Here is a 22,232-nt window from a genome sequence, read left to right as displayed (position 1 = left end):
TTATTGAGCTAAATACAAACAAAAAAGATTTTTAGTGTTCCATGCGCTGAGGTAGTAAGTGTATGAGATGAACTTACACTAATTACATTTTAGAGTCCACAACCATATATAGGATCCTGATATGCCCAGGAAAATTCTGTTGTCAACTCCACTGCTTAAAACGGAAACAAAGATAAGGTGTCATAAAGCATATATTCACCAGCCGGTGATAGATGATGGGGGGATCTCACACGATGACAACAGTATTGCCAGATAGAGCCCAAAATGAATCCTGATATGTCCAAGGTAGTGCGTGGTTTAACTCCACTTTTTCCAAACAGCACCCTTATCAAAAGAGATGAGACATAGTGCAACACCTTTTGTACAGGGGGGTACAGTTTATTAATAAATGCACTCACAAGGATAGGGTTACATATAGCATATCATCACCAGCCGGTGATAACAAGACGGGGGGGATCTCACCCAAAGCCACAGATGGATATACAAACGATGTGTCCGATAGCCGGCAGTAGTGGTCAGCGGGTTCAGAGATTGTCTCCCAAAAAGCGTGTGTACGTTCCTCAAGCCAGGGGTACGGTTTGCTCAATGCATTTCAGACCATAGGGTCCTTCATCAGGAGCATTGCTCCTGATGAAGGACCCTATGGTCTGAAATGCATTGAGCACCTTTATCTTTATGACACCTTATCTTTGTTTCCGTTTTAAGCAGTGGAGTTGACAACAGAATTTTCCTGGGCATATCAGGATCCTATATATGGTTGTGGACTCTAAAATTTAATTAGTGTAAGTTCATCTCATACACTTACTACCTCAGCGCATGGAACACTAAAAATCTTTTTTGTTTGTATTTATCTTTTCTTCAAGTTTTGGTGAAACTTGTTTTTTGGTGTACCAAGCAGCTCTGGTCTATCCAGCGCAAAAATTGTATAACAAATCCCCCATTTTGTAATGTTATTGAGCTAACTTGAATGGTGATTGCTTTTCATGGAAAGTGCATTGTTCCCACTGACTTCTTTGATATGATTTCTGGTGTATATCTTATTTTCTGTGATGTATATTTCTAGGTCCAAGTATATTACAGTTTCTCTGCTTGTGGTAAATGTTGTTCTCATTCATGTAAAGTAGGAATTATTTTAATTCTGAGTCTGGTTCATCCCATAGGAATAGGTGTTACACGCCGCCGTCCGGTATCTCCAGTACCCGGACGGTCGGCGGATGGAGAGCGGGGCTGTGAGGCTGGTGACGCTGCTCGGCAGCGTTCCAAGCCTCCCTCTCAGCTCGGGCGTCGGGGCGTTGCTAAGCAACGTCCCCGAACTTCCGCCTGGCAGCAGCACCTGCACGGCGCGCCTGACGTCATGCAGGTGGCGCCAAATACCTGTCCCCCTGGATCCCTTCATAGAGATCTCTTGTCTCCCTGCCTGTCCATCGCTGGATGTCAGCTCCTCTGCAGATCTCCGGTGACCTGTGCAGCTCCACTGTAGATCTTGGGGTCAAGTAAGTGCTCCTTTGGAGCCTGGTTCATTCTGTGGAGCCTCCGAGCTCCTTGTCTCTTATCTGCCTGTGTCCATACTGGTTCCGCTCCCCTGCTGGGGCATCGGACCTGCCCCGCCGTGGGCCTAATTCAGAACCTCATTCCATCAGTCTTTTACCCTTGCTCTGGCTTTTGCTTTCTCTTTCCTGTCTGTCCTAGGCAGGGCCTTCCCTGCCTTTCCACTCCTGTTTGGGGGTTTTGGGGATTCACTGTCTGGCATTATATTGTATTCTTTTGGAGATTCCCCGTTTAGTTCTGGTGTCTGCGACTGGGTCGTATTCCCGTTATTGGCCTGGTGCCGGCAGACAGGGGTTACCTTTCAGTCAGGCCCGGTAGTTAGTATTTCCTTTTGAGTTACCCCTGACGATCACTTCTCCTTTGTCCATTCATAGACCTAGCTGCATCGGGGTTGGAGCGGGCCTAACTCGCTCCTTCGAACGCGGCGGCCACAGGTGAAGCCTAGTTCCCGCAGGGATTGGTCATCTGCCCGGGGTACTCAACAGAGTTAGTATAGGGTTCGCTGTGGCCGTCCTAACAGGCGGTCCCGGCTGCGGGCTCACGCCTGAATTCCCGTTCTCGGTTCCAGGTTACCATCACACTGTGCCTAACGGCAAGCGTAACATTATAACCGGCCAAACAGGTTATATAAAGGAGGTTTATATAACAAATTTCTTGTTTTGAATTTCCGTGGGTGTACTATGAATCCTACTCCTCAGACGTTCTCGGATCAAATCCAGGGGTTAACCCAAATGGTCCGGGATCTGTCTCTTAAGGTAAACTCCCAGGAGCAGAGGACGCGTCCTCCAGAGTCAGGGGTATTAGAACCCAAGATGAACCTGCCCGATCGATTCTCTGGGGATCGGAGGGCTATTTTCAACTTTAGGGAGAGTTGTAAGTTGTATTTCAGACTTCGACCCCAATCCTCTGGTTCAGAGTCGCAACGGGTAGGCCTGGTGATATCTTTATTACAGGGGGACCCGCAAACCTGGGCCTTTGGGCTTCCCTCTGACAGTCCGGTCTTATCCTCGGTTGCCAACTTTTTTAGTTCTTTAGGGTTACTGTATGATGACCCTGATAGAGAGGCTTCCGCGGAGACTCATCTGCGAGCCCTTAAACAAGGGAAGAACCCCGCGGAAGTATATTGTACAGAATTCCGCCGTTGGTCGAATGATTGCGGGTGGAATGACCCTGCTTTACGGAGTCAGTTCCGCTGTGGCCTGTCTGACATCATCAAGGATAGCCTTATCCAGTATCCCGTACCTAGTTCCCTTGACAAACTGATGGAACTGGCCATTAAGATTGACCGTCGTCTCCGGGAGCGGAGGTCGGAGCAGGGCGCTCAAGCTCGGTCTCTTCCCTATGTTCCTCTTGTTCCGGAGGAGATTGACGAACCCATGGAAATTGGGGCGACTCGTATCTCTCCAGAGGAGAGAACTCGTAGGTTGGTTACAGGTCTTTGTTTATATTGCGGCAATAAAGGTCATGTCCTTAAGAACTGTCCCAATAGGCCAGTAAAAGCCTTGGCCAAGTGAACGAGGAGAGGGTTCACTTAGGCCTGCAATTATTTTCCTCTCACGATTCTGTATTAGTGCCATGTAGCATTTCTTTTCAGGAACACCAATTTTCCGGGACTGCATTTATTGATAGTGGTGCAGCCGGAAATTTCCTGGATATCAGTTTAGCCCAGGAATTGGGCATTCCTCATTTAAAACTCCAAGGCCTGGTTACCCTTCGGGGTTTAGATGGGAATATCTTGTCCAATGGAGCTATTTCTTTTCAAACTCCCTCAGTCTCGATGACTGTTGGATTATTCCATAGGGAGCATATTTCATTTTTGTTAACTTCTTGTCCTCTCGTTCCCATAATCCCATTATTGACTGGAGTTCGGCGCAGATTGCCCATTGGAGTCCTTATTGTAAACAGCATTGTCTTCATACGTCGGTCTTGGTGGCTTCCGTCTCCCTCTCTGGGATACCTTCCCCTTATCAGGATTTTGCGGATGTTTTTTCCAAAGGGAAAGCGGACAGTCTTCCGCCCCATCGTCCATACGATTGTGCCATCAAGATAATTCCCAATTCTCCTTTACCCAAGGGTAGATTGTACGCCTTATCTATCCCGGAGACGAAGGCGATGGATGAATACGTACAGGAGAGTCTCAAGAAAGGGTTCATCCGCCCGTCTAAGTCCCCTCTCAGTGCAGGGGTTTTTTTTGTGGCCAAGAAGGATGGTTCCTTAAGGCCTTGTATTGATTTTTGTGCCTTAAACAAAATCACGGTGAAAAACACCTATCCCCTTCCTTTAATTACGGTACTTTTTGACCAATTAAGATCCGCTACGGTCTTTTCTAAAATTGATCTCAGAGGGGCATACAATCTTATTAGGATCAAGGAAGGCGACGAGTGGAAAACAGCTTTCAGTACTCAGACGGGGCATTATGAGTATTTGGTTATGCCCTTTGGCCTCTCTAATGCGCCCGCTGTTTTTCAGGATTTTATCAATGATGTCCTTCGTGATTTTTTGGGCCACTTCGTAGTCGTTTATTTAGACGACATCTTGATTTTCTCACAAGATTTAAGATCACATAGAAGTCAGGTTCGGCAGGTCCTGCAAAGACTGAGAAAAAATCAGTTATTTGCCAAATTAGAAAAATGTGAGTTTGAAGTCACACAGGTTTCTTTTTTGGGTTATATTATTTCCTCCCAGGGTTTTCAAATGGACCCCAAGAAACTTCAAGCAGTGGTAGATTGGGCCCGACCTACCAGTCTGAAGGCAATCCAACGTTTTCTTGGCTTTGCCAATTATTATAGACGTTTCATTTATTCTTTTTCTTCTATTGTTGCGCCATTGGTGGCTTTAACCAAAAAAGGTGCCGATCCATCTCAATGGTCTCCTCGGGTTGTGCAGGCCTTTGAATCCCTGAAGCAAGCATTTGTCTCGGCTCCGGTTCTGAGGCATCCTGATCCTGACCTTCCCTTCATTGTGGAGGTGGAAGCCTTCGAAGTCGGGGCGGGAGCAGTGTTATCCCAAAGAGATCCGAAATTACTGGATTTACATCCCTGTGCGTATATGTCCAGGAAGTTTTCACAGGCAGAGGCCAACTATGATGTTGGAAACAGAGAATTGCTTGCCATCAAATGGGCCTTTGATGAGTGGCGCCATTGGTTGGAAGGAGCAATTCATCAGATTCTCGTTCTCACGGATCACAAGAATCTGCAATATATTGAGACAGCTAAGAGGCTTAACGCCCGACAGGCTCGTTGGGCGCTGTTTTTTATGCGCTTTAATAATTTTGTGATCTCTTATAGACCGGGCTCAAAAAACGTCAGAGCTGACGCACTGTCTCGGTGTTTTCTTCCCCAATGCGATGACAAGGCCAGCAAGACTTCCATAGTGCCCACGTCTTGTATCCATGCAGGAGCCCAATAGACTCTGGAGGGTCTCATCCGTCAAGCGCAGAGTCAGGCGCCGGCCCAAACCCCCACCAACAAGTTATTTGTTCCTCCATCTCTTAGACGCAGGGTCCTTTCTGAGTTTCATGATTCCAAATTGGCTGGGCATCCAGGGGTCTTCAAAACCTTGAAACTCCTTTCCCGTGTTGCTTGGTGGCCGGGTATGTCACGAGACACCCGGGAGTTTGTATTATCCTGCCAAGGTTGTGCTCAACATAAGGTTCCTAGGTCGCGGCCTGTCGGGGAACTTGTCCCTTTATCCGTTCCTGTCAGACCCTGGTCACACTTGGCGATGGATTTTATTGTAGGATTACCTGTATCGGCTCAATGTCAGGTGGTTTGGGTCGTTATAGACAGGTTTTCTAAGATGGCACACTTTGTGGCTTTGAGACAATTGCCATCAGCCAAGGAGTTGGTAACTCTGTTCCTGCAGCATATTTTTAGGTTGCACGGTCTACCCTCAGATATTGTGTCCGATCGCGGTCCACAATTTGTGGCGCAGTTTTGGAGGCTCTTTTGCACAGCATTAAAAGTTAAGACCAGCCTGACTTTGGCTTTCCACCCACAGTCCAACGGACAAACTGAGCGATTGAACCAGTCTCTCAAACAATACCTGAGATGCTTTGTGTCCAAATTACAGAATGATTGGGCAAGTTTCTTACCGCTTGCGGAATTTGCAAGCGGTTCTTTGCAGTGTATGGGTTCCATCCGCGAGCCAACTCTTTAGGTCCTGAAGCGTCCGGCTCGGGTTCTTCGTCGGCCTCTCGGCTTAGAGTCATTTGGAGGAGTATTCACGTTGCTCTCAAGGAGGCCGCATTACGGGAGAAAGTATCGGCAGACAGGTCCAGACGTCCTTGTCGTTTTAAGGTTGGTGACTGGGTCTGGCTTTCGACCCGTAACATCAAGCTTCACCAACCTTCAGCAAGGTTGGGGCCTCGATTTATCGGTCCCTTTCAGATCATCAAGAGGGTAAATCCGGTAGCTTTCCGCCTGTCTCTACCCAAATCCCTTAAGATTGCCAATACATTCCATGCTTCCCTGCTTAAGCCGGTGTTCTTTTCTCAAAAATTTCCTCGCAGGAGTGGCGCTGGATCCTCCCCAGTGATGGTGCGGGGACAACAGGAGTTCCCGGTAGAGAAAATTCTGGACTCCAAGTTCGTGAGAGGTTCTTTGCAGTTCTTGGTACACTGGAGAGGATTCGGTCCAGAGGAAAGGTCATGGGTTCCTGACAGGGATCTTCATGCACCCAACCTCAAAAGGATTTTTTTTCGGGAGTTCCCTGATAAACTTGGGGGTAAGGGTTTGTTAACCCTTCCTCAAGGGTGGGGGGTACTGTTACACGCCGCCGTCCGGTATCTCCAGTACCCGGACGGTCGGCGGATGGAGAGCGGGGCTGTGAGGCTGGTGATGCTGCTCGGCAGCGTTCCAAGACTCCCTCTCAGCTCGGGCGTCGGGGCGTTGCTAAGCAACGTCCCCGAACTTCCGCCCGGCAGCAGCACCCGCACGGCGCGCCTGACGTCATGCAGGCGGTGCTAAATTCAAATAAGAAGCCGGCGTCTGCTTGGCACAGACGCCGGTTATAGCGTTCCCATACGCCTGCCCGGTCCCTGGCGCATTCCAGCGCTCACCTGTCCCCCTGGATCCCTTCATAGAGATCTCTTGTCTCCCTGCCTGTCCATCGCTGGATGTCAGCTCCTCTGCAGATCTCCGGTGACCTGTGCAGCTCCACTGTAGATCTTGGGGTCAAGTAAGTGCTCCTTTGGAGCCTGGTTCATTCTGTGGAGCCTCCGAGCTCCTTGTCTCTTATCTGCCTGTGTCCATACTGGTTCCGCTCCCCTGCTGGGGCATCGGACCTGCCCCGCCGTGGGCCTAATTCAGAACCTCATTCCATCAGTCTTTTACCCTTGCTCTGGATTTTGCTTTCTCTTTCCTGACTGTCCTAGGCAGGGCCTTCCCTGCCTTTCCACTCCTGTTTGGGGGTTTTGGGGATTCACTGTCTGGCATTATATTGTATTCTTTTGGAGATTCCCCGTTTAGTTCTCCTGGTGTCTGCGACTGGGTCGTATTCCCGTTATTGGCCTGGTGCCGGCAGACAGGGGTTACCTTTCAGTCAGGCCCGGTAGTTAGTATTTCCTTTTGAGTTACCCCTGATGATCACTTCTCCTTTGTCCATTCATAGACCTAGCTGCATCGGGGTTGGAGCGGGCCTAACTCGCTCCTTCGAACGCGGCGGCCACAGGTGAAGCCTAGTTCCCGCAGGGATTGGTCATCTGCCCGGGGTACTCAACAGAGTTAGTATAGGGTTCGCTGTGGCCGTCCTAACCGGCGGTCCCGGCTGCGGGCTCACGCCTGAATTCCCGTTCTCGGTTCCAGGTTACCATCACACTGTGCCTTACGGCAAGCGTAACAATAGGATGTTGTTCTCATTCATGTAAAGTAGGAATTATTTTAATTCTGAGTCTGGTCCATCCCATAGAAAATATATCTTTTCCAATCTTTTATATATTTTTTGTATTTGTTCCAGATCTTCTCTTTCTCCCAGTGGGCTACGAACAGATTGGCGTAACATGGGGCAAAAGCTGTCCCCATTGCGGTCCCTTTGATCTGTTTAAAGAACTCGCCATGTGACCAAAAGAAGTTATGTTTTAGAATAAAGTCGATGTTTTCCATCAGGAAGTTGATTAGTTCGTTTGGAAGTTCAGTCATTGTGGACAGAGAGTGTCTTGTTGCATTCTGTCCTAATTGGTGGTCTATAGGGGTATATAAGGACTTAATGTCACTTGTGCATGGTGTCATGTTTGGTTTCCATTTCACCGTATCTAAATACTGTAAGATGTGTATTGTGTCTTTGACATAGCTTCTTTGTTGTATGACCAGTCCCTGTATGAAGCTGTCAATATATTTTGATAAATTAGATGTAATTGAGTCTATACAGACACAATTGAATGGCCTGGTGGGTTCTGTGCATCTTTATGAAGTTTCGGTAACTGATAAAATGTGGGTATTTTCGGTTGTTTGTTGTATATAATGTCATATTCTTTTTTTTATTATTCCCATATTTCTTCCTTCTTCTAATATTCTTGTTATTACTTGTTGGAAGTCTTCAGTTGGATCTTTTCAATCTGATGTACTGTATGTTTCTTTATCTTCTAGCAGTCTCTTTACTTCCTTTTCATACTGATCTCTGTCCATTACTACTAGGCCTCCACCTTTGTCTGTAGGCTTTTTGATTCTCTCTTTATCTTGGTTCAATTTTTTTGCAGCTTCTTTTTCTTCTTTGGTGAGGTTAAACTTTATTTTCTTTTTTTCTTGTAGGTTGCAGTCTTTTTCTATTACTTTTTGAAAAGTTTCAATGTGTGCTCCTTTTATATGAGCAGGATAAAATGTTGAGTTATTTTTTAAATCTGTATGAATGTATTTTTCTGTTTGTTCTTGTTCCGATTTCTGTTTTTTTATTTTTGAAAAAAAAAATGTATGCAAAGTTTTCTTACAAAGCATTGTGTATCTATAAATAGATTGAATTTGTTTAGTTTTGGAGCATATTTCAAGCCTTTTTAGGAGTGATATTTCATGTTTTGTTAGTTCCTTTGAACTTAAATTAAATATCCCATTTGTTTTGAGGTCTTCCTGTTCTATGTTTTTAGTTTCTTCTTCCTTTTGCCTTCCCTGACCCCCCTTCTCCGGGTGAGAGGTTGTTTCTCGATTTCTTGGAGGGTATTTTCGTCTATTCTTGTGGCTCTTCCTCCTCCCAGATGTCTTCTAAAAAATCAGTATCATATTCTGTTTCGTTTTCTGTTTCTAGTGTCCTTTTTCTTTGGCTGCTTCTTATCTTTTTCTCCTCAATTTTCTGCATCAAAATCTGGTGTTCTCATTTTTCTTCTATTTCTGCAGCCTCCATTCCTTTTTTGAATAATTCTCTTACTAGTTTGTATGGATTTTCATACGATTTGTCGGCTCTTTTTATTTTTGATGCAATTTCTTCCAGATCTCTGTGGATTTTTTTCTGTTTCTGGGCAAGGATGTCATCCTTGAGTTTTCCCATCTTTTTTTTGTCATTTCCATGGTACCTGTTTCCTAGCATGGCGCCCAGATTTTCTACGTACGCAAACGTAGGGAAATCACATTGCATGGGCCATTTTAGTGCCGTGCGATGCGATTTTTTCATGTAATTTATTCACTGCTCTATGTGCCCCAGGGGATCGGATCGCATCGCACCTCCCGCAAAATTGCATGCGATTTTATAGGGTGTGCGATGCCATTACATTAGCTATACAATAATATCATTGTATGACATACATGTTTTACACACACCCCCACTATCCACGCCACCCCGTAGCCTGGGGAGCGCAGCGATCCCCGCGAGGGGAGGCGGAACGTGTCCTCCAACGTTTTCATAACCCCATTATCCACGTCGGCGTGGAGTTGACTTTATATAATATGGCGAGCGCAGCAAGCCACCGAGCCCGAAGTGTGGCGTGTAGACACGGATAACTTTACATGTATTCCGTGTCCCCTAGTGGGGCTCGCTGCACTCGCAACGCTTCGGGCTCGGTGGCTAGCTGCGTTCGCCACACTATATATAATCAACTCCACGCCAACGTGGATAGTGGGGGTATGAAAAAGTTGGAGGATGCGTTCCGCTGCGATCGCCACACTTCGGGGTGGCGTGGATAGTGAGGGGGTGTGTAAAACCACTTTGTATGACATACAATCATATTATTGTATAGCTAATGTAATGGCATCGCACACCCTATAAAATCGCATGCGATCGCATGCGATTTTGCAGGAGGTGCAATGCGATCCCCTGGGGCACACAGAGCAGTGAATAAACTACATTAAAAAATCGCATCGCATCGCACGGCACTAAAATGGCTCATGCCATGCGATATGATGCGATTTCCCTACGCAGAATAGCATACTAAGCAAATAGCTAGGAAACAAGTACCTTTTTTTGTAACCTTAGCCCTCTGGGAGTCATATTTTGTTTCAGGTATGTTTCCAATGTGCTTATTTCCCATCAATGTTTTATTACTTGGATATAGTTTTTTTCCAGTTTTAAAAATTGTTCACAGAAACGCTCATCTTTTTCTGTGGTAAGTGTTTTTTTTTTTTTTATAAAGAAAATATCGCTCAGTTTTTTTCTGTTTGCCTGGGTGATAGAATTAGTTCTGGCAGCAAAAGCAAAAAGTTGGTCAATGTAACAAAATAGAAAAAATAATTGCTTCTTTGTCGCACCTTGGAATAATTTGTTTGTACAGGTAGCTCTGTTAGGGGTAAGTGGGATCTATTTCAATGATAAAGAAACAAAGTGCTCAAAGAGTTACAAAGTAGAAGAGGAGAAAGAACAACTTATATCTGTCTATCTATCTATCTAAGCGGGGATCTTGTAGTAGCGTCTTCTCACTTTGCTGTTCGGGTCCCGTGCAAGACAAGATGGATTTTCTATCTAAAAACTTTACACCCTCAAGGTCTCAAAATAGATTTTGATTTAAATTATAAACCTGCACCAAAAATGATAACCAAAATAAATAAAAAATAATCTTTAGTTATATTTCTTTTTTATATATATTTTTTTTTTTTTTTAACAGCAAAGGGAGAAGACGCTACTACAAGATTCCCACTTAACACAGTAAGGGACAGATAGATAATAGAATTATAAGTATTTTTCCTGGGTTTTAGGGCTACTGAAAGGACATTTGCACTTACTGTACACAAAAGAGCGTAAACATTGGCTACAATTAATTTTATTATTTTTGGTATTGCATACTCTTTCTTCCCTTCTACTCTATAACTCTTTGAGCGCTTTGTTTCTTTAATATTGTAATAGCCTCATTTCAGCTGAGTGCCTAATTTACCATCTAGTCTCCTCACCAGCCAGCAAGTCGAGCATCAGAAAACCAATACCACTGTGCTCTCACAATGACCAAGAAGTCTTGTGGCACCTGCTGTATCTGCGGTGACCATGCAGCCAGCACTTAATGAAATACAATGCACAAGCAGTGCTAATAAGGAGGACAGATCATGGAACCATAGCACTACCATAGAGAAGGAAAAATAATAGATTCTCACAGTCATCATGTACTTATTGTGATTATTGGCCATTTCATTGATAATTATGAATACTAGATGATTATGACTAAGCTTTACATCTAATTTTAAAATCATCAGAGTGTAATCTTTTCAAAATCATTTTTCATTTCATATACACATCAACTATAACCACCATATATTTACCTCCACTTATAACTGTTTACTTTTGAACCTTTTGAAGCACAACCCCACCCAAGTTTCGGCTTTATAGTTATATGCATACATACAAACACAATTCACAGATACATACTTCTACACATACATACAGTCAAACGCTTACACACACACACACACAAACAAATATAAACAGCAGTGGCTTTTACCTCTGCATAGGAGGATAACTGCCATGATGCGGGCCCCCCTCCGCTGCTGCCACCTCTGTGCTAGTGGTCCCCGCCAATCCTGGTCCCTGTCCCAGTCCTCGGTTCTGGTCCCCGCCATGGGACTGGGGCATGCGCAGTAGCTTCTTTAGTACTCCACATGTGCTAGCCCCAGCCTTTATGGGCTGCTTTTGCAGCAGCCCCCAGAGGCATATTCAGGGTCTCAGGCCCGGCACATGCACAGTATTGTCCTCGTTCTGCGCAAGTGCAGAAGGCGATTTTTATAGGTCTGCATCTGGCTTCACTTAGGCAGAGAACAGTTGTGGATTTTACCTGCAGCCCTGCAGCCCATAGGTAAAAACTGCCACTGCTAAATAAATACAGTCAAAGCCATACATATAGGCCTTTATTCAGATCTGATTGCACTACAAATTTGTTCTTAAAATGGACAAAACCATGTGTACTGCAGGTGGGACAGATGTAACATGTGCAGAGAGAGTTAAATTTGTGTGGGGTGTGTTGAAACTAAAATCTAAATTGCCAGTGTTTACCCTGCACAGAAACAAAATAACTCAATAACACAAATCTAACTCTCTCTATACATGTTACATCTACCCCACCTGCATTTCACATGGTTTTGCCCATTTTGAGAACAAATTTGTACTGTGATCAGATCTGAATAAGGGCCATAGTCACATACCTGTGCCTTTCCTCTCTCTTTCTCTCCCTTTCCCAATTTGCTGGGCTGCCACTGACTGTGACTGATTGGAAGGTAGCCCTGTCCTCCTACTTTTTCTCCACCCTTCCATTCAGTCCTCTACATCTTGAAGTTGTAATTAATGGCCTTCGGTGTCCTTGGATGACATGCCCCATTAAACCAGCTAGGAATGTAATCAGTACCCACCACTTTTTTAGCTCCTGTCTGCACTGCACCTATATATCTGCTAGTTCAAATACATGTAATCAATATCAGTTTGTGGTCACTTCAGTGGTATTCCTGGTGCAAAAGATTCATTTGAAAGAAAGATTCTAAAACACACCACTCAGTAGGACCCACAGTTCTACAATAAATCATACACTTAACACCCATGAGATGTGAATATTTAAGGATCACCTGCAAAACGGACATACATTCAACTGTGAATTTGCCTCTTCCAGTCTTTAATGCGTTTAAAATAACTTAACTATTTTGCCTTAACTATTGGGATCATTTCTTTTATGTACGTTATGGCCACAATTTGTCTTATGAAAGATGTAAACAACTTACTTGATATTGTCAAGACACCCGGTGTCTGGCTTCAGTATGGCCGTATGATGAAACATTTTAAAAAGAGCAATGCCAAGAAAAATGACATTAAGCTGAAAAACAAGAGAGATATTTAAATAGGATTCGGTCTACTGGTCAATTTCACCAGTCAACATACAAACTCCATGGCGAAATGTGTCAAGTGCTCCGTTTTGTTGTTTGCGGTCTCTATGCATTCTATTCGGTATACACTGTGCAGTATTCAGGCCAAACAGACAATTTTTGGATGCTTGGTACATTTATTGCACAGTGAGTACATATTACCAAAAAAAACGATAATATAGTTAAAAAAATGTGTCAGATCTGCTCATCATATCTGACCTCCTGAACAACATTTGTCGGTTATGATGAGCATTTCTGAAGCCCATTTCATATGTGTACATTATCTGATGACACCGATTATTTAAAAATGTTAATTTTGCCTATCTTTATGACACATTACATACCCTTCAACATGACCCATTCCATTAGGTACAAAATGCTCTGTTCCAGGACTTCCCTCTTACTTATATGATTGCCATCACCTGTGGTGACACACCTTTCTTATAAATGAACTAGTTCAACACAGGTGACAGCAATCATAAATTAAGAGGGAAGTCCAGGAAAAGAGAATTTTGTACCTAATGGTATGGGTCATGTTGGAGGATATGATATTAGATATAGTTCATATAGGAACAGATCATGTTGCGCTGCGTACTGTACTCTAGAAATAGGATGTTATCATGTTTGTTTCAACTCTTGCAAAATCATACATTGTCATTAAAATCAGGAGGTTATCTAGCTTTAAGGCATGCCTCCCAACATGACCATCTCCAGGAGGGACACAATTCTCTGCTCCTGGACTTTCCTCTTAATTAATGATGCCATCACCTGTGGAGAAACACCTTTCTTATTAGTAAACCTGTTCAACACAGGTGATGGCAATCATACATTAGGAGAAAAAGTCAAGAAGCAGAGTAATTTGTCATGTAATGGGTCATGTTGGGAGGTATGCTTTAAGGTGCACATACACGTTACAATATTACTGTGCGTTTTGAACTAGATCACATCGCATGCGATGGGATGTGATCGAGATCTAGTTCAAAAGCATGGGCTGCAATGTGCAGCCTGCGGGAGCGTGCATCACATAGCACCCTCCCACCATGTATGGGCACCTTTAGTGCTTAAGCTTCTGACAATTTCATATTAACATACAGAATATGACAATATACAACAGTCTTTTATGTCATTAATATTATAATAGATTTTACTCAAGTTTGTTGTCATTTCATTTAATGCTGCTCCAATACAATAATTATTTTAGCACTTTTTAAACAGTTTACATTTTTTGTAGCTTATACTACTTGTTTTCAGCATTTCAAATAATGACTTTTTGATATAGTACATGTCTTTTGATTTTTTCGTATTAACATTCAATCACACCATAGCTTTGCACTATTGTGCTGTTCTGGGGTGGCTTGCCTTAATCTGCTTGGTGGGTTTCTGTAGCCCAGATGTAAACTTAGAGTTAACATCCCAAAGAGAGAAGGTCACCTAAATGTTATTTGTTTGGCCAAGAACCTTGTAGAGTAAGAAACAGACAGTGGCAGCTCCTGCCTTTAGACCTAAGGGGGGCTGCAATTTCCTGGGTACTGCTCGTTGCAAGCAGTCATTAATTATTTGCAGGTTATCAGTTTTATTGCACTGTACAAGGGTTTGTATGCATTTACTGTAAATAAATGATGTACTCATAAGCACACAAACACAGGTACAGAGTAAAATAAACACTTTTAATAACTTTATTATTAATTAAAGTACACAAAATGATACTCTTAATACAGATCTACACACAAATATTATTAAAATAAAAAAAACTTCCATGTACCTCTCTGGAGCAATGCATACCTTCCTTCAGCTGCATCACACTGAGTGAAAGTCTGGGCATGCTCACTGGAGAGGAATTGCTTCTGGGCTGCACAGACAGCAGCCCATAGAAGCACTGTAGCTCTGGTGATTTGCACAGAATGGCTTCCTGTTGGAAGCTATTGCTGTCATCGCTCCAGCCCAAGAGGGGGAGGAGTTTCCAGCTCTGTGTTTGATGAGCAGTAGCAGCTTCCAATAGGAATCTACTACATGCTGACCTCCTCTCCACAGGGTTGGGGTGTTGCTGTGTCTGCCCTGCTGCTTCTTGAAGCCTGGTGAGAGGAGGTTACCAGCGTGTCAAAGACACACACAGCCAGCACCAGAGCTCTGGAGGTGGGGTGGGGGTTGCCCGTGGGGAGAAGCATCGGAGCTCTGGTGCTGTCTGTCTGTGTCTTTGGTGTTGTGATTTTAACTGGAGGGGCTGCAGTCCTGCAGCCCTATGGCAGGAGCCGCCACTGGAAACAGAACTATATTTTTCAGTGGTTCCAAAACTGTTTGCCTGTGCACCCAAAACTGCATACTACCACATAGCTAAAATGAGTTTTATATTTAAGTGCATGCAAAAACCTTATTTCAGAACATAAAATCTTGCAGTTAAAATTAATTTAGCAAAAAAACTGCTTTACATTAATTATGTAACTCTCTTTTCAATTCAAGACAGTAAGTATAAAATAAAAAAATTACCATTATTATCAAAGTTGCTGGTCCTATAAAGCTCCAAATAAAATATGTATCATGTCGAAGCCAACACCTGTAAAAAAAAAAAATCAAATTACTTAAAGCACAGAATTGTATTAAAATAATCGCTAATCAATTAATCACTTACTATGTTATTAAACTCTCCAATAGTTATTTTGTTGTTAATAAATCTGAACAAGACAAGTGTCCATGATGACCTATGTCGACATAAACACCAAAAAACAAACATGAAAAACTCATTTGTTGGCCTTTTCAAAGTCAAACTTTTGACCCTGTTGAGTGTTGACTGTCGATCTATTGGCCCTGTCAACTCTTTGACCCTGTCGACCTTTTGACTCTAAAGCTTTTGACCATGTCGACCATTAGTTGTCGACTTTGATTGTAGAACTAGACACTGTAGATGTGAAGAACCTAACCCGGTAAAAAATAGCACAATCATTTCTACAGTAACCATATATTATTTTTTGCCTTGTTTGTTTTCCCCTTGTTTGTCACAGCATCGCGGGTGCACCACGATGTGTGCTAAACCATCTTGATTAATCACGACACTCAGCAAGAGAGCCGGGTCCCCGTGTGTACGGGGCTTAACTTGGACTACACCTATCACATTTAAAATGGAATTAGCAGTAAACATCAAAATGCACTATAGTAATCATTAACGGATTTCCAATCATTTACAAATGTATTACAGTCAGGTTTACTGCAGATTGGTAAATGAATGTGATAGAAGAATCTGAAACTTGATGATCAATCTATCAGTTTGAACATGTTTAGAGACTAAACCAGGGACGTGCCATCAGGGGAGGCAGGGGAGACAGTCATAAATGATTAACATAATAAAATAATACAAAAAATATACCTATGACACGTATTCGGTCATAAGTATCTGCTTTATATTATTTTAGTAATTTTTAGGGGGTGTGGCCAAGCATCCGGCTGTTAAAAGCCAATTCAAAATGCAGAAGCAGCACCTAGAGCAGTGATTGAGTGACAGACACGTGCTTTCTGCCTATATGAAAGCATGACCCGTCACTTGCTCCACTTCAAACTTATGCTCTCACCCTTCAGTGCTGCCCTTTCCCTCGCTAAAGAATCTTACTTCAAAATTCTCATCTCCTCCCAGTCTTCCAACCCCCGATGCCTCTTTACCACTGTCCTCTGTACCACTGTACCAATGACCCTTCTCTGCACACCACCACCTCTTCTCCCTTCCTCACTGTCTGCTCATGACTTTGACACTTATTTCGCATCCAAGATTGACACATCAAGACATTGTATCCCACCAGAATGCCAGCAACCAGCCACCTCCCGTCCCTTACCACACCTCCCCTTCCCTCTCACCAACTCTGACATCTTTCTACCATGTATCTGGTGAGGAAGTTATGGCCCTCATCCATTCCTCTCCCACCACCACCTCCCCACTTGACCCTATCCCCACATCCTCTGCTACCTCTCTCCTTCTGTCTGTTCCCATCTTGCCCACCTTCTCAATCTCTCCCTCTCACTGTCCCATCTGCCTTCAAGCATGCTTTCCTCTCCCCTATTCTTAAAAAACCTACCCTTGATCCTAACACCCTCTCCAACTACCAACTCCTCTCCTCCCTTTTACCTATAAAACTCCTCGAGTGTATTGTCTACAACCTCCTCACTGACTTTCTTTCCTCCCACTCTCTGCTTGACCCATTCCAATATGGCTTCCATTCTCTCCACTCCCCTGAAACTACCCTCACAAAAGTCTGCAATGATCTTCATGCTGCCATATCTAAGGGCCACTACTCTCTGCTTATTCTTCTTGACCTTCTACATTTGACACTGTGGACCACCCTCTCCTTCTCCAAATCCGTCACTCCCTTGGTCTGCATAATACTGCTCTCTCCTAGTTGTTCTCTTACCTCTCTGATCATTCCTTCTCTGTATCCTCTCATAACACTTCCTCCCCACCATTTCTAATAACTGTTGGTGTCCCACAAGGTTCTGTTCTTGGTCCCCTCCTTTTCTCTCTTTACATCCTCATTAGGGCCCTTATTCTGGTTGGTGCGGCCAGAGCCGCACACGGGGCTCCGGCCGCACAAACCAATCCCCGCCCACCCTACGGATCGCCACGGCCGTCCGTACACGGACGGCTGGCGATCCGCATAAAAATGGTGGAGGCGTACACCTCCACCATGGTGGGAGCTGCCCCCTGCATTCGATGGTCGTCGACCATCGAAGGCAGGTCCGCACGCCGCGGCAGCTCCCGCAAGCTGAGACCACACGGACAATCGTCCGTGTGGTAGCTTGTATGGGGGCTGAAAGCTGACATCCGGCGACGTCAGCTTTCCGCCCCCATGAGTTGCGTCATGGCCTCATTACCATGCATACGCCCCGCGTTTGCATGGGAACGCCCATGAAACGCGGGGCGTACACATAGGGAAATGAGGGCATGATGCCTCTCACGCCCCCTTTGCGGCGGACGAAATACGTCTGCGGCGAAGGGGGCTGCACATGCGCAGATTCACCTCTGCGCATGTGCAGAGTAAAAACATCGGCGGTACGGCCGCACGCGGGCCGTACCGTCCGATTTAGAATAAGGGCCTAGGTGAGCTCATTCGTTATTTTGACTTCCAATATCATCTCTATGTTGATGATACTCAAATCTACCTTTCATCCCCTGACCTTTCCCCCGCTCTCCTCACTCGTATCTCCAAATGTCTCTCTGCTATCTCTTCCTGGATGTCCCAGCACTTTCTCAAACTTGACATGTCCAAGACTGAGATGATCATCTTCCCACCCTCCCGCACAATCTCACATCCTACAATCTCATTATCTATTGATAGCACGACTATCACCTCTAGCTCCCAGGTATGCTGTCTTGGAGTAATCATTGACTCCTCTCTCTCCTTCAAACCACATATTCAGTGCCTCTCACAAACCTGCCATTTTTATCTCAAAAATATTTCCAGAATTAGACCTTTTCTCATTCAGGATGCCACTAAGACCATTATCCACTCACTGATCATATCCAGGCTGGACTACTGCAATCTCCTCCTAACTGGTATCCCTGACAAATACCTGTCTCCACTCCAATCTATCCTCAATGCTGCAGCCCGGCTCATCTTCCTCACCAAACGCACTACCTCCACTTCCCCTCTTCTACAAGCCCTTCACTGGCTTCCCTTCCCTTTCAGAATTCCATTCAAACTTCTCACAATCACTTACAAAGCCATCACCCACTCCTCTCCCATTTACATCTCTGACCTTATATTCCTTTACACTCCCACTCCTCCCCTTCACTTGGCTAACACCCGTCGGCTCTCCTGCCGACATATTACATCCTCCCACTCCTACCTCCAATATTTTTCACGTGATGCTCCCTTACTGTGGAATTCTCTACCTCTCCCCCTCAGACTCTCCACTTCTATACAGAACTTCAAATGGGCTCTTAAGACCCACTTCTTCACCAAACCCAGCAAACTGTCCTCCTAACCTTCTGTTCATTACCCTGTCTACCCCTCTGGTTCACCCCTGTCTGTCTGCCCCTCCTCTTTGGAATGTAAGCTCTCACGAGCAGGGACCTCTTGTGCTTATCCTTTCTTACTTCAGTAGTCTTCGACTGCACCAAAGCATGATATTTGCTGCCACTTGAATACTTATGTTGCAGTAATCGGCTGATGTTCCTATAATCATTTACCCTGTATTTGTCCTGTATTGTCTTCAACTGTAAGTCACTGATTATGTGTACTCTGTAACTGGGTGCTGCGGAACCCTTGTGGCCCCATATAAATAAAGGATAATAATAATAATGTGATTGGGTATAAGGTCCACCACATCCACACCAGGGCTGGGCGCCTCTAAAATTAGGTCCGGCATCCCCTCACCATGGATGGATTTAAAGGGGGGTGATTTGGGTGATCACCCCATAACAGTGTTTTTTTTTTTGGGCCTGGCCTAGCTGGCAAACTCTCTCCTACTGTCACTGGAGCTCCTGAGTTCCTGCAGGTTGTGGCCTACCTGCTGGGAGAGGCTGCTGTCTCGTGTAAGGGCCCACTCCCAGACAAGGTGCGCACCCAGCGTGGAGATATAAAAACTCTTACTGCTGAATTGCTCCATTCTACTGCCACCGGGGCTCCGGTGGTGCTGGTAAGTGCAGCCTGTCATGTTGGGTACCTGCTCTTGGGTTTCTGCAGGTGGAAGCCTACCAGCCAGAGGAAGCCTGGTCTAGCATTGAAGCCTGCATTGTGACACAGTGCGCAGCCTGTGCGGAGGCCTGCAGACTCTGCCAGACACCCGGCCAGACTCCCTGAGCCTCCTGGGGCCCACTGCATGACCATTTACAAGGCAGCACTGCAGGTAGGGAGAGGATGACAGAGGGCCCCTGGTCCATGAATGTGTATTTCAGTGCCTGTATGCAATTACAATGTGTGTGTGTTTGTGTCAGCGTGCCCTTGGTCGCCCGCTTTCATTGTTTCTGTCTCGCCCGCTGTGAATGTCCCTGTGTCGCCTGCTTTCACTGTCCCGCGTCCCCCGCTGTCACTGTCCCCACAGTCACTGTCCCTGCTTAACCCCCGCTATCACTGTCCCAAAAAGTGCCTGCCTAACCTCACTGCACCTCACTGGTCTAAACAATTGTGTGGCATGTACAGTATCTTTGCCTTTAGGCTTTAAGCTCTGTGGAGTCCTTTTCTTTCACACATCAATTAAAGCACTCTTACTCAGCGACCATCTATACCCGCATCTCTTCTCACTTGTGCTCAATCATCTCTACAAATGATAACCTGTCCTGATAGCATATTGGACAACTCCTTTGCTTTCCTACATCTGTAGCGAGTGCCTGATTCAGAGTTAATCGCAAATACTAAATCTTTCTCAAATTTGTAAAAACGTGCGCTGCAAATGTAACAGTTTTTTTGTTTCTTTGTAGGGTAAATACAGTACTGGCTGCTTTATTGTAAACACTACAATTTAGATTTCAGTTTAAACACACCCCACCCAAATCTAAAGAGAGTGCAAATTAATTTCTGCTGGGGGCGGAACGTGAGGTCACATTACATCAGCCATCTGCCCTAAGCAGGCATTGGCCTGCCTGCGTTCCATGGGGAATGTCCAGAGTTTTCATGGGGATGTCCATAAAACGCAGGGCGTTACCCTGCTCCAGCCCCCTGTCCTCCCCTGCCTGCCCCTCTGGAGCGAACAGCCTGCCGACTGTGAAACTCGCTGAAGCCATTTGGTCCCGGGATTTGCACATGTGCATATTTGTGCTTGCACAAACCCCCACCATTGGACACAGGGCTGAATTTGGAACTGAAAAGGCGGTGTCAGAATACCAGCTGTGCTAAGCTTAAGACATCAAATAAAGGAAAGGAGAAAGTTTGTCACTGTCCTAAGCCTAAGGAATTAACCTCCCTTGCTTATTGTTTTGTGTGAGGGAACAAACATTCTTTGCTTATTGCAATGGCCCTTATTCTGGTTGACTCGGGTGGGAATTTGCACCCTTGCGAGGCAACCAAAACCCGCCCTGTGAATAGTGGAATGCCCGCCCCCCCTTCGCATGCCAGTTTTGTTTGCCTGGCATGTGAATGGATGTTTTATATAAACATCCATTCGCATGCCAGTGGGAACCTCCTCCATCTTTCGATGGTCACCAACCATCGAATGATGCTGAAAGTGCACGCATATGTAAGGATGGTCCAGACCGCTCGTACATACACATGTGTCCACATACATCTTGGCTTTTTTTCTCAATTTGTCACAACATGTAAAACACGGCTTAGCTGTTTTTCCAAATGTAGCAAGTGGGTGGATTCTGAAAATTGTTTGGGTATGCATGCAAATTTCAAGGGAATTGGGTGGGTAGTTGGCATCCGATTATGTCAGCTGTCTGCCCCCCACACGTGCATCACAAATGCATTTGCATGTGTACGCCCGGCATTTTCATGGGAATGCCCATGAAATGCTAGGCACTCCCATATGGTAATGGCCTTGCCCGGCACTCCATGCCCCTCTCCACCTCCCCCTCGAAGGGCAGAGAGCGTGCACCCAATGATGCGTTTTTTCGCAGAGTTCACATGCACCCAGCGTATACACATGCGCAGAAATGCTGCTGCGCATGGGCATATGCAAAACATAGGTACCCCATGTGAAGTTGTGCAAAATCGAGCCAACCAGAATAAGGGCCTATGTGTATCATACCACATTGTTTGCTTATTACTTTGGGTTACTGATCAGTTGTGAGAAAATTACTATTACTAACTGGACTGTGTTTAAATCATAATATTGCTGAATTACTGATTAAGAGGCTAACTGTATATTATATTTCAATTTGAGACTTATTTTGTTGTTGGACATATGCTGGGTACACACCAGGACGACTAGGGCCCGATCCTATCAATTTAGATCCAATTTTGACCGGTTGTATGCAGATTGTATGTACTTTTGTTTTTTTTTTGTCATTTCTTTGATCCGATTCCGATCCGATGCGCGTACACGCCACTCGTTTGGTCGCATTTTTGGTCCTACGTGCTGCAGGTAGGATCCGTCAATCCCAGGCTGACCGACCCTCAATCACATGCAGATCGTGAGTGTTTTTTGCTGCCGTCTGTCGGTGCGTCCGTCATGAAGTCAGTTCAGACACTGCCAGCTTGACTCAGGTCATTACCCTCATAAGGCTTTTGCAAAAGCAGCTGGAGAATGTTAAGGATGTGGAGAATGCTAAAATGTAGTGATTCTCCTAAGTGTTTTAGACTTGTGGACAAAGCCCTTCATTCACGGGGCAAACGCAGGATTTTCAGAAGGGGGTTTCCAGAGGGGCGGAGCAAAGCACAGAGGTGGACACTTAGGTGACCCAGTATATGCCTGGTCAGTGAAAGTATTATAGACAGACCAAATGTATATAAATAATAATTATATATATATATATATATATGAATCAATCAATCAACTTTATTGGCCATGTGTGCT

General features: G+C 44.9%; 1 protein-coding gene across 20 annotated transcripts in view; it reads right to left on the bottom strand.

The window, feature by feature from the left end:
- Nucleotides 1–22,232, bottom strand: part of ADGRL3 (adhesion G protein-coupled receptor L3) — a 1,133,398-nt gene that overhangs the window by 300,820 nt on the left and 810,346 nt on the right. For all 20 annotated transcript variants that reach the window (XM_083179292.1, XM_083179295.1, XM_083179293.1 and 17 more), the window contains 2 exons: nucleotides 15,282–15,348; nucleotides 12,657–12,748 (listed from right to left, as the gene is read on the bottom strand). In XM_083179292.1, the coding sequence (XP_083035418.1) occupies nucleotides 12,657–12,748; nucleotides 15,282–15,348 (159 nt within the window). The remainder of the gene's footprint in view (nucleotides 1–12,656; nucleotides 12,749–15,281; nucleotides 15,349–22,232) is intronic.

Source organism: Crinia signifera, chromosome 1 (genome assembly GCF_055691185.1).
Source record: "Crinia signifera chromosome 1, ASM5569118v1, whole genome shotgun sequence".
NCBI lineage: Eukaryota > Metazoa > Chordata > Amphibia > Anura > Myobatrachidae > Crinia > Crinia signifera.
The sequence above is the reverse complement of the archived record's forward strand: the minus strand, read 5'-3'. Positions and strand labels throughout refer to the sequence as shown.